The 15773-nt window shown below is 35.8% G+C and overlaps 2 protein-coding genes across 2 annotated transcripts; both read left to right on the top strand.

Annotated features, from left to right (window-relative positions):
- Positions 1 to 134: 134 nt before the first annotated feature.
- On the top strand, positions 135 to 3808 carry LOC132281463 (probable LRR receptor-like serine/threonine-protein kinase At3g47570). The gene is made up of 3 exons (XM_059783163.1): positions 135 to 446; positions 2837 to 3212; positions 3282 to 3808. The coding sequence occupies exons 1-3, from the start codon at positions 135 to 137 to the stop codon at positions 3806 to 3808; spliced, it is 1215 nt and encodes a 404-aa protein (XP_059639146.1).
- A 127-nt stretch (positions 3809 to 3935) lies between these two features.
- LOC132281462 (receptor kinase-like protein Xa21) lies at positions 3936 to 5467 on the top strand. The gene is made up of 4 exons (XM_059783162.1): positions 3936 to 4194; positions 4302 to 4463; positions 4557 to 4639; positions 4830 to 5467. The coding sequence occupies exons 1-4, from the start codon at positions 3936 to 3938 to the stop codon at positions 5463 to 5465; spliced, it is 1140 nt and encodes a 379-aa protein (XP_059639145.1). The 3' UTR covers positions 5466 to 5467.
- Positions 5468 to 15773: the final 10306 nt, after the last annotated feature.

Raw genomic sequence — 15773 nt, 5'->3', positions numbered from 1 at the left:
ATATTGTAATTGTAGAATTTCACATTTGTGCAGTGTCAAGGATAATCCTTGATGAAAATAATTTAGTACTTCAGAAATATTGAAGGACATTACTAATTTAGGCAATATGTTATTTATTTTTTGTATAATATGGTATGGGTGTGGAGGTTTCAAAAGAAGGTGATGTGTACAGCTATGGAATCCTCTTACTAGAGATGTTTACTGAAAGAAAGCCCGCCAACAGCATGTTTATTGAAAATTTTAGCCTTCATAACTATGCAAAGATGGTGCTTCTTGATAGAGTGATGGAGATTGCTGATTCTCTATTCTCGTTGGAAGAGGAAGATGTGTCTCAAAGGGCCAGCCAACATAACATTGGAAAAATAAAAGAGTGCTTGGTGTCGGTCCTTAGGATCGGAGTCATTTGTTCTTCTGAATTGTCGAGGGAACGGATGGATATTAGGGATGTTCTCATGGAACTCCACAAGATTAGAAACACATTTTTGAGAAGAAACTGATGTCATGTGAGAGAAACTGCCGATGGTTGTTCACCCAGGAACAAAAAATCTTCCAATGGATGTTAATGTTTAAAGGGTTTTATCGTATTTCATTTTTACTTGTGTGTGTATTGTTGTCGTTGAGGTTCTGTCTCAGGATTGACGTACCTAGCATGTTTGAAAGTACTATAACTTTGCTGAGAACAAATTATATATAACAGCGACTTGTTGATTATCTGCGGATGAATTGTACAATTGATGGTTGAATACTGTATAGAATTATTCAGCCATTTATGGATGTGTGATGACATGATTAGGATCCATGGTACAAATAAATCTAAAATGTCTAAATAAGATTTCTTCCTTAGCTCAGTCAGGTACTTTCAAATTTCCAAAAAGCAGATAATGGTATGTGTCTTTCAACATGATAATGGTAGGTTAAAATATTAAACTAATGCCAGAGTAGATTGCCATGGATTAAAAATAAATAAAAAAGGTCAAAGATTGCTATGGATAAAGAAACCAGACAATTTTCCTCAAGTATACTTGGTTTTTGACACAATGCTTAGCTAGATAGATTACGAGGTTTCTAGGCAAGTTTTCATTAGTTAAAAATCTCAATCTGTATGGCTGTATATGGTTGAGATAAGAAGTCCCAAATGTGGGAGTGTTAATGCTCAACTATGGGAGATAAGAAGCTTTGTTAAAAATATAGAGGCATTGCAATTGCCTGCTTTTTATGTTTAAACTACAAGAAAAGTAGAGAAGAAAATGGTACTGCCATGAAAGTTATATCTTCATTTTTCTTTAAGTAAACGTTTATTAAAAAAAAGGACCCAGGGAAAGGCCTAGGCAAGCGTGGGCAGGGAAAGGCCCAGGCAAGCGTGGGTTCAAACTCATAGCCACACATATGCGCCCCACCTGCTGGGTCTGGGCTTGGGCTTTGTTCTAAAATTAATTATGTTTATGGATGTAAACAATTCATTGAGGGCAGTATGTGAGTATCAACTAGGGAAAAAAAAAAAAAAAAGAAAGAAGAAATAAATGGAGAGAAATACAATGTATAAAGATCAGAACATGATATCAGCTAAAATAAATACCAAATGTCAGAATCTTCTACCAGCTCAAATCATGATCTTCACCTTCAAAGTCATAGCAATTATGGGATTTCTTTAAGCAGGAAGTCAAGTGTGAATGGACAGAACCGAAGCTGATAACAAGATGAGTATGCATTATTTTTGCTCAATGACTTATTTTCTAAGTCTTCATATCAATAATTTAGGGGGAAGCATTTGTTTACTAAAGATTCTTTGCCAAGTCTTCATATGCATTTGTTTTATTTAATGCTTTTTTTTTTTTTTTTTTTTCCTGAGGATCATTGACTTATTTCATACAGCGTAATATTAAAAATTTAGTGGGATGGATTTGTTTATAAACAAATCTATTATATATTCCTATTCTTACTTTACAGTATGTACCTACCTTCTCTATAAAATTCAGCATCAAAAGCCCATAATTGAGGGTTGAACAACCATTAAAGACAATATTTTATTGGACAGGTTATTTTGAGAATAGGATCCACTCCAGTGCACTGTTTTCAATGCACTGGGATGGTGGGGAAGGATTTGATAACCTAAATTTAAGTTCATTGGTTTTGGTTTAATAAGAGCCATACAAGGATTTTAACAACATGTGAGGAGTTATTTAAAATCCTTAGCAATAGGATGCAAGAAGTTTTACTATTTGAAAGTTGTTCATGCCTTATGTTATACAGTTTGTTCTTCATTGCTTCCCTGGTGATTTAAAATGGATTATATGTAATGGAAAAATGAGGGGAAAAAAATTTGTTAGAATTAAGGGGCTTAAGCAGATTTTGTGTGAACAGCTTAAAACATTCAGTCTCACCCAGGGTCCTACAGTTAAGATTTAATATACAGATGAAATGGAAATGAATGTCATGGAACAAATAAATATATTTACTTGACTTGATTCCACAAACTCTCGGTGGGGATTACGCAGCCCGAGTCTGTGGTTTATCCTTTTACATGTAAATAAACCTAATAGCATGCATCTCCATTTTTTATTGTATGAATTTTCAGCAGCTGCGGTTGCAACTGCTCTGTCATAAGTTTCTACAGACATAGGATTTGATCATACATATTGCAGTTTTGAACAGTCCAAAGTCTAAAAAGTCCACCACATTATATATAAGAAGGGACAGGCTTATGCATTTTATCTAAACTTCCTTTTATACCCGAGCCTCTCTCAGCTTCCTACATCTTCCAAAACCAATGAAGCACAAAAATACGATTTCTAGGCTCTTAAGTTCATCTCTATATCTCTCTTACATCCTTATTCAGATAAGCTTTGTTTTATTGGCCTCAAACATCACATTCTATACCACTTTCGGCTTCACGGATGTGACATACAAACAAGCATTGTTAGCCATCGAGAATCAAATTCTTGAGGATCCTACCAAGGTCCTTGGCTCATGGAATGATTCTGCACACTTTTGTAAGTGGCAAGGAGTTACATGTAGCCGTCAACACCAGAGAGTGACTGCCCTAAACCTGTCATCCCTACAGTTAGTGGGTTCTCTATCTCCTCATATAGGAAATCTTACCTTCCTTAGGGTGATCCATCTCGAGAACAACAGCTTCCGTGGCACTATTCCCCAAGAAGTTGGTCAATTGTTTCGGCTACAGCATCTTTCGCTTGACACAAACTCATTCCAAGGTGAGTTCCCTATGAATTTAACTCATTGCTCAAACATCAGTCATTGACATATCTGAAACAATCTTGTAGGAGAAATTCCGACTGAAATGGGGTCATTGTCTAACCTTCTACAATTGCTTCTTTATAGCAATCATTTTGCTGGCAAGATCCCAATTTCATTTGGGAATATGTCCTCTCTTCAAGAACTTTATCTGATGTCTAACAATCTAGAGGGAAGCATTCCTGTGGAACTTGGACAGCTTTCCAATTTAAAGACTCTGCAACTGTCTGGAAACAATTTGTCTGGCATAGTTCCTACTTCACTTTACAATATCTCATCCATCAATTACTTTGCTGCAACTGAAAATCTATTACATGGAAGCCTCCCTCCAGATTTCGGATTGACTCTTCCTAATTTACAAACATTTTATTTTGGAAACAACCAAATCTCTGGGGCCATTCCACCATCACTAGCTAATGCTTCGCAACTTGTAAAATTTGACATTTCTTATAACGCTTTCACTGGGCCTATACCAACGAATTTGGGAAGCTTAGATGACCTTCAAATACTAAGCTTGGTGAGAATCCACTCGGAACTAATAAAGCTGATGACTTGAGCTTTCTCAATTCTTTAACCAATTGAACAAATCTTAGAGTAGAGGACTCTATTTAACTGAGAATGGATTTGGGGGTGTATTGCCCAATTCCATTGCAAATCTGTCAACCAAGCTTAGCTCACTAAGGATGGATGGAAACTACATATCTGGAAGCATACCAAAAGGGTTTGAGAACCTCATTAGCTTAGAGTATCTAGTATTGAATGAGAACATGCGCAAAGGAAGCATTGCTGAACGTATTGGGAAGCTTTCCAAGTTGCAAGAATTGTACCTATACAGAAATAACATCTCAGGAAAAATTCCATCATCCATTGGCAACATTTCTCAATTAAATATCCTTGCCTTGCAAGAAAATATGCTAGAGGGAAGCATACCTGATTCTTTGGGTAATTGCCAAACCTACAAGCATTGGATCTTGGATACAATCTCCTCACAGGGACAATACCCAGCCAAATTCTTGGCCTTTCTTCCCTTCTAATTGCTCTTTTCTTAGATTATAATCACTTGAGTGGACCACTACTGCCAGAGGTGGGTAACTTGAAAAATTTAGGAAAATTGCAGATTTCAGGCAACAAGCTCTTTGGAAAAATCCCAAGCACTATTGGTGATTGTCTAGTGTTGGAATTCCTACGTATGGATGGCAACTCTTTTGAAGGTAATATTCCATTATATTTGCAGCAATTAAAAGGCATTCAAGTCCTAGATCTTTCTTAGAATAATTTGTCAGGACAGATTCCAAGGTTTTTAGGTGAGTTGCCATTCATTCAAAATCTCAACCTCTCCTATAATATGTTTGAGGGTGAAATTACATCTGAAGGAGTGTTTAGGAATGTGAGTTCTTTTTCAATTGTCAGAAATAACAGGCTTTGTGGAGGAATCAAGGCGTTGCAACTGCCTGCATGTCCCCTAAAAGTCCCATAGAAACAAAGAAAGCCCTCTGCTCGCAAGGTTATAATTCTTGTGACCAGTATCACTCACCGTTACTTTGTCAGTTGTATGTGCTTGTTCTGTTCTTTATCAGATCAGAAGATCAAAGAAAAAGACTTCTTCAGAATGTCCATTGGGAAATCAGTATCCAACACTCACTTACGCAGAACATCTTGAAGCTAAAAATGGATTATCTTCCACCGACTTGATTGGTGAGGGAAGATATCGTTCTGTCTATAAAGGAATGCTCAATTCTGGTGAACAAGTAGTTGCTGTGAAGGTGCTCAACCTTCAACAACATGGAGCCAACAAGAGTTTCCTGGCTGAATGTGAAGCATTGAGGAACATTCGCCACCGCAATCTGCTCAAGATTATTACATCTTGCGCAAGCATAGATTTTAAAGGAAACGATTTCAAGGCTTTGGTCTTTGAGTCGATGCCAAATTGGAGTTTAGAGAGCTGGTTACACCCAACTTTATCTGAGCAAGAGGACTTGAGTTCATCTGTGCTACCAGACTCAATGAGCTTGAACCTAATCCAAAGGCTAAACATTGCCATTGATGTGGCCTCTGCATTGGATTATCTTCACCATCATTGTGAAACAACAATGATTCATTGTGATCTAAAGCCAAGTAACGTTCTTCTTGACAGCGAGCTCTGTGCCCATGTTGGTGATTTTGGTCTGGCGAGGTTTCTTATAGCTACCAAAGATAAATCTGATCATACATAACAAACAACAATGATTCATTGTGAAACAACAATGATTCATTGTGATCTAAAGCCAAGTAACGTTCTTCTTGACAGCGAGCTCTGTGCCCATGTTGGTGATTTTGGTCTGGCGAGGTTTCTTATAGCTACCAAAGATAAATCTGATCATACATAACCTAGTCTATCAACTGGAGTTTGAGGGACAGTTGTATATGCTGCACCGGGTAATTTATTATATCCTATATTTATTAAGTTTATTTTGTTTGATACATACTCTCTTCTTTTCTTTTCTTTTTTTATAAATTCTTTTGATATATACTCTCATTATAACTTCGTATGGAAATTTACTTAATATTGAACCAGAACCTAGGAAACCAGATGATAAGTTGATGAAATTATTTAATTAAATTCACTTTGCATTACCAAGTGGCTGAATTTTAGTTATAATATTTCTCTTCTGGCAGTGTCAGGGAATGAAAAAGTTGGGAAATAGTAGGTATTGAAATACACACTAATATTTGTTTCGAATTACAGAATATGGTATGGGTGGGGAGGTGTACTATTTCCAATTTTTCATATTTTCCATTTTCTGAGATTTTTCCGTCTTTGTCTTGTTTTGCGTGCCGGACACCGTAGAGTGTGCCAGATGTGACTGAGGTTGGTTGGAGCATTTCCTTGAGCTCAGAATTCTTGGAAATGCATTAGTTGCATTTTCGGCATTTTTTTCCGTTTTTCGGGTTGGGAGGTCCCAGGTGGGACCCGCTACTGGGGTCGTTGTGCACGGGATTGCGTTTCGAGTCCATTACATTTCATGTGTAATTATTCTGGGCATATTTATTTGATTGTATGAATTTTACGTGGTGGTAAAGTGATTGTTGTATATGTGTGTGTATATATATATTAAATAAAAGTGAGATTTTTTTTGGTGGGACCCATATGTGATTCATTTTTATGGCCTTAAGGCCACTTTGAACCATCAGTTTCTCTCTCTCACGCTGTAATCTCTCTCTCCCTTTTATTTTCTTTTTTTCTTTTTCTTTTATGCCTCATTTTTCTCCTCCATTTTTTAGCCAATCGGTCGGGTTTCCGGTCTTGGTTCCTTGATGGAAAATGTTCCTCTCGTCGTTCTCCATCACACAGTCAAAAGATTTAATTTTCGGAAAAGTGGTGATTATTTTATAAAATTTTAAAATTTTTGGATTTAAGGCTTCGGAGGGGGGTTTTGGGCCACTTGGATCGGATTCCGGAGGCACGCTTTTGGAACAGGAGAATCTTCTTATCGTTGGCTACGTTCTCACCGAACAGTTTTTCGTTCCGCCGCCGTTGACCGGTGTTAACTTCCGTTGACCAGCATTGACTGCGTTGACCGGTATTGACTTTTCTGGCAGGGGATACATTTTGGCTACTTTTGAGGCAGGGATGTCTAAACTATTAAGTTTTGACTTTAGTTGAGTTCGTATACTTGAATTCTTGATAAACATGCTTAAAATGATAAATTTTGAAAAAATTGAATGTCGGTTATGTGTTTACGTGCTAATGCGATGAAACATGCTCTAGATGATATTAATTGTATATGTATATATGTACTTAGTTGCAAAGTTGTTTAATGAACATACCTTGCGTTGAATTTGTTTCTTGAGATTACATATATATGATGATAAGTATGTATGGCTAAACTGATAAAGTGCAAGCATGTTTATATCGCTTTCATTTATGCATGATTTCATTCATGACATAGACATGGTTTAGGAAAAGTGAGGTTGAAATGATTCTTTTTAAATAAATGTGTTTGGAAAGGATTGTGAGGAAATGATTTAGAAATGAACCGGATTTCGCGAGTCTGGGGCTAGCTTGACCCAGAGGGAGCGCGGCTCGGTATAGGGCGTGAAAAAATTGATACTAGGCTCTTTAACGGTTGCCAGGCTTTGCCAGAATTGGAACCGAGGATAGCTATCAATCTCGCCTCGGTAAAGTCAGTTAGCGGGTTTCCGAAAAGTAAGTGTTGGGTCGGTATAGACCAAGTTTGGGATGGGTTGCATCACACATCATATCATGTGCATGATTTTGAAGAATTGTGATATGTGACTACGTATATTGATTATTATGTTATAAATGTTGTACGGACGGCAATTGCATGACCCCGACTTCTTTTCTATTCCCGTTCTTTGGTTATTGGCTCAAGGGAGTCCAAAACCGGTGTTTTAGGCATTACCTATTGAGCTGTTGAGCTCACCCCTTATCTTAACATTTTCAGGAAATTGGAGGAGTATGGACGTATGACTTGTATCCATGGACTTAGACGCCGCTGCCATTCTACCTACATTCGTGAGTTTTCTGTGATGTTAGTGATTTGATGTACTATGAGTCTTGGAAAGACGTATATATTTTATGCATTGACATAGGAAAGGAAGGTAACGCCTTAGATGACCTGGGGTTCGGGTAAGGACCCGGTAAACGATTTGAACCCCCGGGTTCGGGTCGTTACAGGAGGTTTCGACATAAGGTGATGTGTAAAGCTATGGAATTCTTTTATTGGAGATGTTTAGTTTAAAAAGGCCTACTAGCAGCATGTTTACCGACAACTTTACCCTTCGTAACTATGCTAAGATGGCACTTCCAGATGGGGTAACAGAGATTGTCGATTCCCTACTGATATTTGAAAAGGAATATATGCCTGAAAAGACCAATGAACGTAACATTGGGAGAATAAAAGAGTGCTTGGTGTCAATCCTTAGAATTGGAATTGTATGCTCTTCTGACCCACCAAGAGAACGGATGGATATTAGGGGTGTTCTCAATGAACTCCACAAGATTAGAAATGCATTTCGTGAAATAAAAAGCTCGTAGTAATGAACTTGTGGGACTGTTGAAAGTGTTGTTTGGTTGGAGGTTCTCAATGAACTCCACAAGATTAGAAATGCATTTCGTGAAATAAAAAGCTCGTAGTAATGAACTTGTGGGACTGTTGAAAGTGTTGTTTGGTTGGAGGTTCTCCCTCAACATTTGGGTACTTTTAGCATGCTTGAAAATATTATTTCCTTATGTAGAATGAATTATGGTTGTAAATGAGTGTTCTATTTCACTTGAATGAGGAACTTTGGAATAAAAATATTGAAACTGTACACAAGGGTTACTCTTTCAACCAAAAGACACAGAGTTTGTGTGGGCTTGCAGACTAAATTACTTGTCATACTGTTTTTTAGTTTTTACATGAATTATATCTTTTTAGTTTTTTGGGTAACAAAAACAGTTTTATTGATCAATTAACATAAAGGTAGTCTTCTTAAAATATCCACATTCAGTCTCTCTTAACAGTGGTGCTACGAGAAACACCGACAACCAAGAACAAGTCAAAAGTCACGACATAAAAGTAAATACGCAATATCCAAAGAACACAAAGATTTACGCAGTTCGGTGTAAGCCTACGTCCACGGTGAGGATCTGGTGAAAATTTTCACAATGCAAAAAGAACAGATTACAAGTTTCAGCCGTTAAACCCTAGCGCTCTCTCTCATAATCTTTTCTGCGGTTTTCAGTATTATTATCTTTTTTCAGACCCCAAACCCTAAACACCCTTAGACACTGGGTTACAAGAGAATTCTAGAATGGGGTCCATGACCCACAAGAAAGAAAAAAGGGTCAGTATTTTATTTTTATTTTTATTTTTATTTTTCACACCCAAAAACAACACCTTCCGTGGCACTATTCCGCAATAAGTTGGTCCATTGTTTCGGCTACAACATCTTTGACTTTACACAAACTAATTCCAAGGTGAGTTCCCTGCCAATCCGACTCATTGCTCAACTATCAGAGTCATCGATATATCTCTTGTAGGAGAAATTCCAACTGAAATAGGGTCATTGTCTAAACTTTTACAATTGCTTCTTTATAGTAATCATTTCACTCCCATTTTTATTTGGGAATCTCTCCTCTCTTCAATAACTTAATCTGATGTCTAAACTTTCTAATTTACAATATCTCGATACCCTTCAAGAACATTTTTTTTATCGTGCAATCTTTAACTATTACTAGTATAGAGCTCCGAAAAAGAATAAAATAATAATAATAAATTAAAAGAATGGTACATTATTCACGCAAACATTGCACAAACAATTTGATCAACGAGCTTAGATTTTATAGAAAGAAATTTCAAAATCTAAGCTACAAATCCAGAAAATTGAATTGTACAGTTGACAAGAAAATGAGAGCGAGTAATTACACAGACCGGTGTTTTGACGACGCGATGAGAGAGGTGGTTGGGGAGAGCGTAGGGCTCGTGGTCGAGGTCAATGAGCGCCGAACGGACAAAATACCCGAAAGAATGGTGAACGGGACGGCGTCGTTCGTGCCAGACGATGCCTTGGTACAGAGACACCGGTTCAGTTCCTTCGGCGGCGGATACATCAGCGACGGGCGAGGTGACAGCCGTTGGAGGAGTGAAGATGCAGTGCTGCAAGCCTGCAACTGAAGAAGGGTGAAGGAACAGTAAACATTTGTCTTATGATGCGGTTGGACATTTGGGCCTGGGCCTGGGCCTAGTTATGCTTTATTTACAATGCATTGCTTGGTGCCTTTGCTGTCTGTCTCATTAGTGGGCCCTGTACAGTTTTATACAATACAACCAATTTTGACCTTTCAAAAAAAAAAAAAAAAAAATGTGTGACGGTGTTGTGAGTCTTGTGACTCGTGAGTGTAAAGGGCCAACCCACCTTATGCTCGAGTTCGATTCTTTTCTCTCCTAATTCCCTAACTACTAACCCTCTAATCCCTGATAATTAAAAATAAAATAAAATTAAACAGCAAATTTATGATTATTTTTACTAAAAATGTTCACCAGAAAAAGGCCAATTGATGACATGTTCACGAATAATTTTAGCCTCCACAACTAATGCTAAAATGTGCCCTTTTAGGATCAAGTTGTGGAGATTCTTGATCATCAAAATATATTGGAAGAAGAAAAAGAATACTATCAAATCAGACCAGGCAAAGTAGAAGATGCAGCTTTTTTACTTTGACAATAAAAAAGGGTGAATCCGAAAGTTTGCAATTATATTAAATGTTAGCTACGTAGACACTAAAATCTTGGGATTGAACAATGCGAGTTATAAGGTAGTGACTAAATTAAAAGTTTATAAATATGTTGGTGATCATAGAACTTTCTTAACATTTTTTTAGTGAAGATGCCTGTAACGACCCGAACTGGGAATCCGAATCGTTAACCGGGTCCTTAACTAAAATCGATGACACACTAGGGGTGAAATGGTCATTTTACAATATAAGAGGATAATCTTCCCTTAAACTAGTCAAATGAAGTTTGAAACAATCATTCTAGTCGTTCCATGATGTTTGAAGAGGTTCTACGGTAATTGGTTATGATTTTTCAAAAGTGCCCTTACTCGGTTCAAGGTAAATTTTGACACTGTTCCACTAAAACAACCATATCTCTCAACATGAATGGAATTTGAAGATAAGGTTAGTCTCATTGGAAATCTAACTCAAAATCCTTGAAAATGGACTCAAGAATGACCCTATTTGGGTTTGAAACGAAGAAGTTATGGCCGTACGAAATCAGGTGATCAAAGCTGACAAACTAACAAGGCAAAATGTGTACACTGGGGGACTTGAACCGGTTCAAGATGGGTAGTGTGCCCAACCGTGAACCAAAAACACCCCTTGAACCGGTTCAATGGGGCTGAACCGGTTCTAGATAACCGAACCTAAAATTTAACCCAGAAAAGGCCTAAAACTGTGAACATGCACATGAACACCCCATTTGGTCTCTTGGTGACCTTATTCCAAGTCCAAACCTATCCCAAAATACATTTAACAGGGAAAAATAACATAACTAGGTATCATTACATGAGTCCATTACACCATTTAAAGTTAAACAAGTCCGTTATACATCAAAATATGGCCTTAAGGCCTTACATAGGTTTCGAAATTTTAATTAGACCATGAGATACAAAATGGCACCTAATACAATTTACAGTAAAAGGGTAATATATACATCAAGCGCAAAAGAAATTCAAGTCTCCTTCAACCCGACTAAGCTTGTGGTGGATTGTCGTCCGCTACTTCCTTTACGTGTCCTGAAAAAATGTAGAGGAATGAGCACAAAACCCAGTAGAGATTGCCTAAAGGGCATCTCCTAAATTAAGTAGACGAAACGCATGCTTAGACATGTCAATGAATAGAGTAGGAGAATAGGGATCATATCGGGATCACACATCATCAATAATTAACAAGCAATCCACTATCAACCATTTGAAAATAATGCAATGCATGAAATGGCTTATGCAATGCATTCCACACACACACTCTCACACACCCAATCTACACACCGAAAACGTACTAACTAGCCAAACTTTGGTACCCCCGCCGTCCCTAGGGAGAATTTGCTAGTCGTCCTTGGCAAAGGGTGACTCCCAACTACCATTTAGGGCCCGAGGTAGCTAAATTATTCACGGGTACCTCCTATATCCCTATTAACTAGTTAGCACCACCGGCAAAGGAGTACCCCTCCAACTATAGGGTTTAAGTAAAACCTCCCATATTAACACCACCGGCAAAAGAGTGCCCCTCCAACTACCGAATTTTAGAAAAACCTTTCCTTAAAACTTTTTCAAAACTTTTCCAACTCACATCACCAAAATTTCCCTCACAACACACCCAATGCTCAATACCAATGCAACAACATTAATGCCATGCTCACAATGGTTCGCAAACTTCAATAGTCATCATTGCCCACTTATAACCATAACTTTATCTCCAAATGAATTGTTACACAATCATCAAGTTATGAACATACATGGCATTGACAATGATATAATTATGCTACAAGTAAACTTATGATCATCAAAACCTCAATAGCACAAGTTTAACAATTTAACATTAACATTGGCAAATTTTACTACACATTGCATACTTGCCCTTTTTAGAATACTAGAAATGTCAATTTAACATCAAGTAGCATGCTTGTGCACAATTAGTCACATAATCATTTAACAAATGGAATTTCTCACCACATATCCACCATTTGGCACTTAACAACTAACAATTTGACATACATCATCAAATTCATAAAACCCTAGCATGCTACCACAAAATTGACATCAAATTGGCATGTAAAAATTGGGGAAAAATATAATTTCAACTACAAAATTAGAGGACTATGCAAGTTAGACAACTCTACCTTAATTAGAAGCAAAAGCCCCAAATTTCAAAAATGCTAGATTCACCAAATTGAAAATCGGCACTGATCAACTTATAGCCCTCGTCGAGCTCTTTAACTTTTCATTCAATGGCAAAGTCTAATTCTAAAGCGAAAGAGGTGAAATCAAGCTCTAAAACTAGAGTTTTAGAAAGAAAGGGTGTAGAGAGAAAGAGGCTCTTTCAGCTGAAAAGGAAGAAGAAGAAGTGCAGAAATTCGGCACTACAATGTGTTATTATATGCTTTTAGTCAATGGTGGGTCCCACTTTGACCCACTAAAAGTCCATTTTACCCTTCTCCTACACACACACACACACACACACACACACACACACATACCACAAATGTAATACCCCAATATTTTAAAGGATTTATTAATTGAAATTAATTACTTTTATTTTATTTTTAAATGATTTGTTTGATTTATTTGGGCTTAATTGTTTTTATTTTTATTTTTAAATAATTTGTTTTATTTAGTTAAGTGCTTAGATTAATTGTCTTATTTTAATTAAATTATATTTCGTGATTATATATGATGATTGTTTGTGTGTGTGCTTGATTATTGATTGAATTGTTGTTATATTGATTTTATTGGTATAGTGTGACTTGGTTGTAATTTCTTGTTTTGCTTATGTGTTTTATGTAATTAGTTATTTAATTTAAGTATTTATTTAATTATTTGATTTATTAAAATTAATTGGATTTGGGCTTAAGGGAAGTTGGACCAAAGGATGTGGTCTTGGGCTTGAAGGAAGTCTTGTTGGGTTAATTAATAAAGGGGCCATAGTTATAAAGATATTTAAATAATTATCTTTACATAATTATATATATATATATATATATAATTATATGTATATAAATATAATTAATTAATAATTATTTTGGAAGGAAATATATACATATATATTTATTGATATATGTAAATATATATGTGTGTGTGTATATAATTTAATTAGTTAAGGATTAACATGGAAGGAAATATACATATATTATTATATAATATATGTGTATATATAGTATTTAAGATAATTACTATTTGTATTATTTTATTTAGTAGTCCTACTAGGAATATGATTTGAATTTTAATGTGTATAAATTATACACATAAGGTTTAAGGTTAAAAGGTTTTCACGTTAGAAAAATAAGGGACACAAAGAGAGAGAGAGAAGAAGAGAAGGTTGACGAGGAGGAGGCTGGATCTGAGAAAGAGGACGCCGGAATTGGAAGAGACAACCAAAGATTGAAGCGTCGGTTTCGTTTCGAAACCTTCAGGTGAGTTCTTCTCTAACTTTCCCTTTAGAACTCATAAAGATTTCACCTTGAGTATCAATGTTTAGATTAATTTTATTTGTTTAAAATTATGGTTAGATCGGATAAATCAAAAGAATGATTTATTATATTTTATTTTTTAAAAAACTTTGGATTTTTAATTGTTAGATATATGTGTTGTATTTATTTAAAATCAATTGATATGCTTGCTCTGTGATCTAAGAGGATTAATTAAAGTTTATAGAAATTTTGGGAATTTTTTATATTTTTTTGGATTTTTTCTGAATTTTTTAGAATATTTTAGAATTTGTTTTGTATTTTATTTTGAATATTCTGGAATTTATTTTAGAATTATTTTTATAATTTTTAAATAAAGCATATGCACAGTATGCATCGGCGCATCAAATAGGTGAGGATTAGGTGAGTTGCGGTGCACAGCACTTCGGTGCACCTCAAAGCAGGACCATTTCATGATCTTGATGACCAGCGAATGATCTAGTGTGGTCGGGTGTATGGGAAGAGGTTACACTTGCTGATTTGGGTCGTTGGATGAAGTTAATGGGTGTTGAATAATCCAGTGTGGGTATGTTCTCTTGCGCATGGATTTTGGACCATTAGATGAAGTGTAAAGAAGTAGATGGATCTAGTGTGGCGAGCTCACTGAAGTAGAATGGAGCCAACCAACCAGAGGACGCCAACTCACTCCGCGAGTAGAGAAGGCGCGTAGGAGCGCGTGGACGCGTCTACCAATGAGAGGAAGCGCGTGGAGCATGCTCAAGCGCATGTGGCAGCGAGTGGGGGCGCGTGTATCACTATTTGGGGTCCCGAAAAGTTGTTGTGGAGTCCGGTAATGTCCCAGAATTGATTTTAAGCTTGTTAATGTTGAAATTAATCATTAGAGGATGCATTTTAGTTGTTTGAGGATTGTAGGATGCTACTAGAATATTTAGTTACATTTAATTGGCCTAATTATAATTAATTAATAAATTGGTTATGGAAGGAAGTTATATATATATATATATATATATATATATATATATATGTATGATTTTAAATAATCAAGGATTATTTTGAAAGGTGTTGTACATATATTCATATTAAATAAAATATGTGGATATGTATATCGTTTAAAATAATTAATAGTATTATTTCTTATTTGGTATATCATGGTTGATAGGTAGTATGATTGATTTAATCATAATACACTGGTTATTAAATAAGTGTTATGCTTATAATTTGCATGAGATGTCTCTGTATGAATTAGCTATTGTTGAGTCTAAAGTTGGTATACGATTGAATTGTAGGCATGGATAAGTTGCCATAGGCGTAAATATATTGCCTAAGTATTGGTATGAATAAAATACATACATAGGAAGTATGGATGAATTGTTAGTTTAAAAATATAAATATATATGTTTGTGGAGGTATGGTTGAATTGCCAATGTATAAATATACATACATGGAGGCATGGTTGAATTGCCAATGTATAAATAAATATACTTGTGGAGGCATGGTTAAATTGTCAATATATAAATAAATATATTTATAATGACATGGTTGATTTGCCAAAACGTAATTAAATTGATATGTTAGATGATTAAAATTTCATCTATGATTATTGTATGTGTAAGTTGGATTAGGATTAGATATTCTTATAATAGAATAATTTAGTAATTACAGGTTAATCATTTATTTTATTATATTAATAAAATAATATTGGTGGAGACATGGATGATTTGTTAAAGCTTGGATATTGAGTATGTGATTTAAATAATTAAAATTATTATTAGGGATGGGATTAAATGTATTATTCCATTAATTATGTTTGATTATTTAAATGGTTTAATAATC

Source organism: Cornus florida, unplaced genomic scaffold (assembly GCF_030987335.1).
Source record: "Cornus florida cultivar Cherokee Brave unplaced genomic scaffold, ASM3098733v1 CherokeeBrave_3.0.0_Hap2_Chr11, whole genome shotgun sequence".
Lineage (NCBI taxonomy): Eukaryota > Viridiplantae > Streptophyta > Magnoliopsida > Cornales > Cornaceae > Cornus > Cornus florida.
The sequence above is the reverse complement of the archived record's forward strand: the minus strand, read 5'-3'. Positions and strand labels throughout refer to the sequence as shown.

Bases quoted from the DNA above. Each gene is read 5' to 3' on its own strand.
- LOC132281463 (XM_059783163.1), top strand. From the start codon at position 135: ATGGGTGTGGAGGTTTCAAAAGAAGGTGATGTGTACAGCTATGGAATC. The intron at 447-2,836 runs GTTCTCATGGAA...ATCCTTATTCAG, and splicing joins AACGGATGGATATTAGGGAT to ATAAGCTTTGTTTTATTGGC. The intron at 3,213-3,281 runs GTGAGTTCCCTA...ACAATCTTGTAG, and splicing joins TGACACAAACTCATTCCAAG to GAGAAATTCCGACTGAAATG.
- LOC132281462 (XM_059783162.1), top strand. From the start codon at position 3,936: ATGGATGGAAACTACATATCTGGAAGCATACCAAAAGGGTTTGAGAAC. The intron at 4,464-4,556 runs GTAATATTCCAT...CAAGGTTTTTAG, and splicing joins GGATGGCAACTCTTTTGAAG to GTGAGTTGCCATTCATTCAA. The intron at 4,640-4,829 runs GTGAGTTCTTTT...GTTCTTTATCAG, and splicing joins CTGAAGGAGTGTTTAGGAAT to ATCAGAAGATCAAAGAAAAA.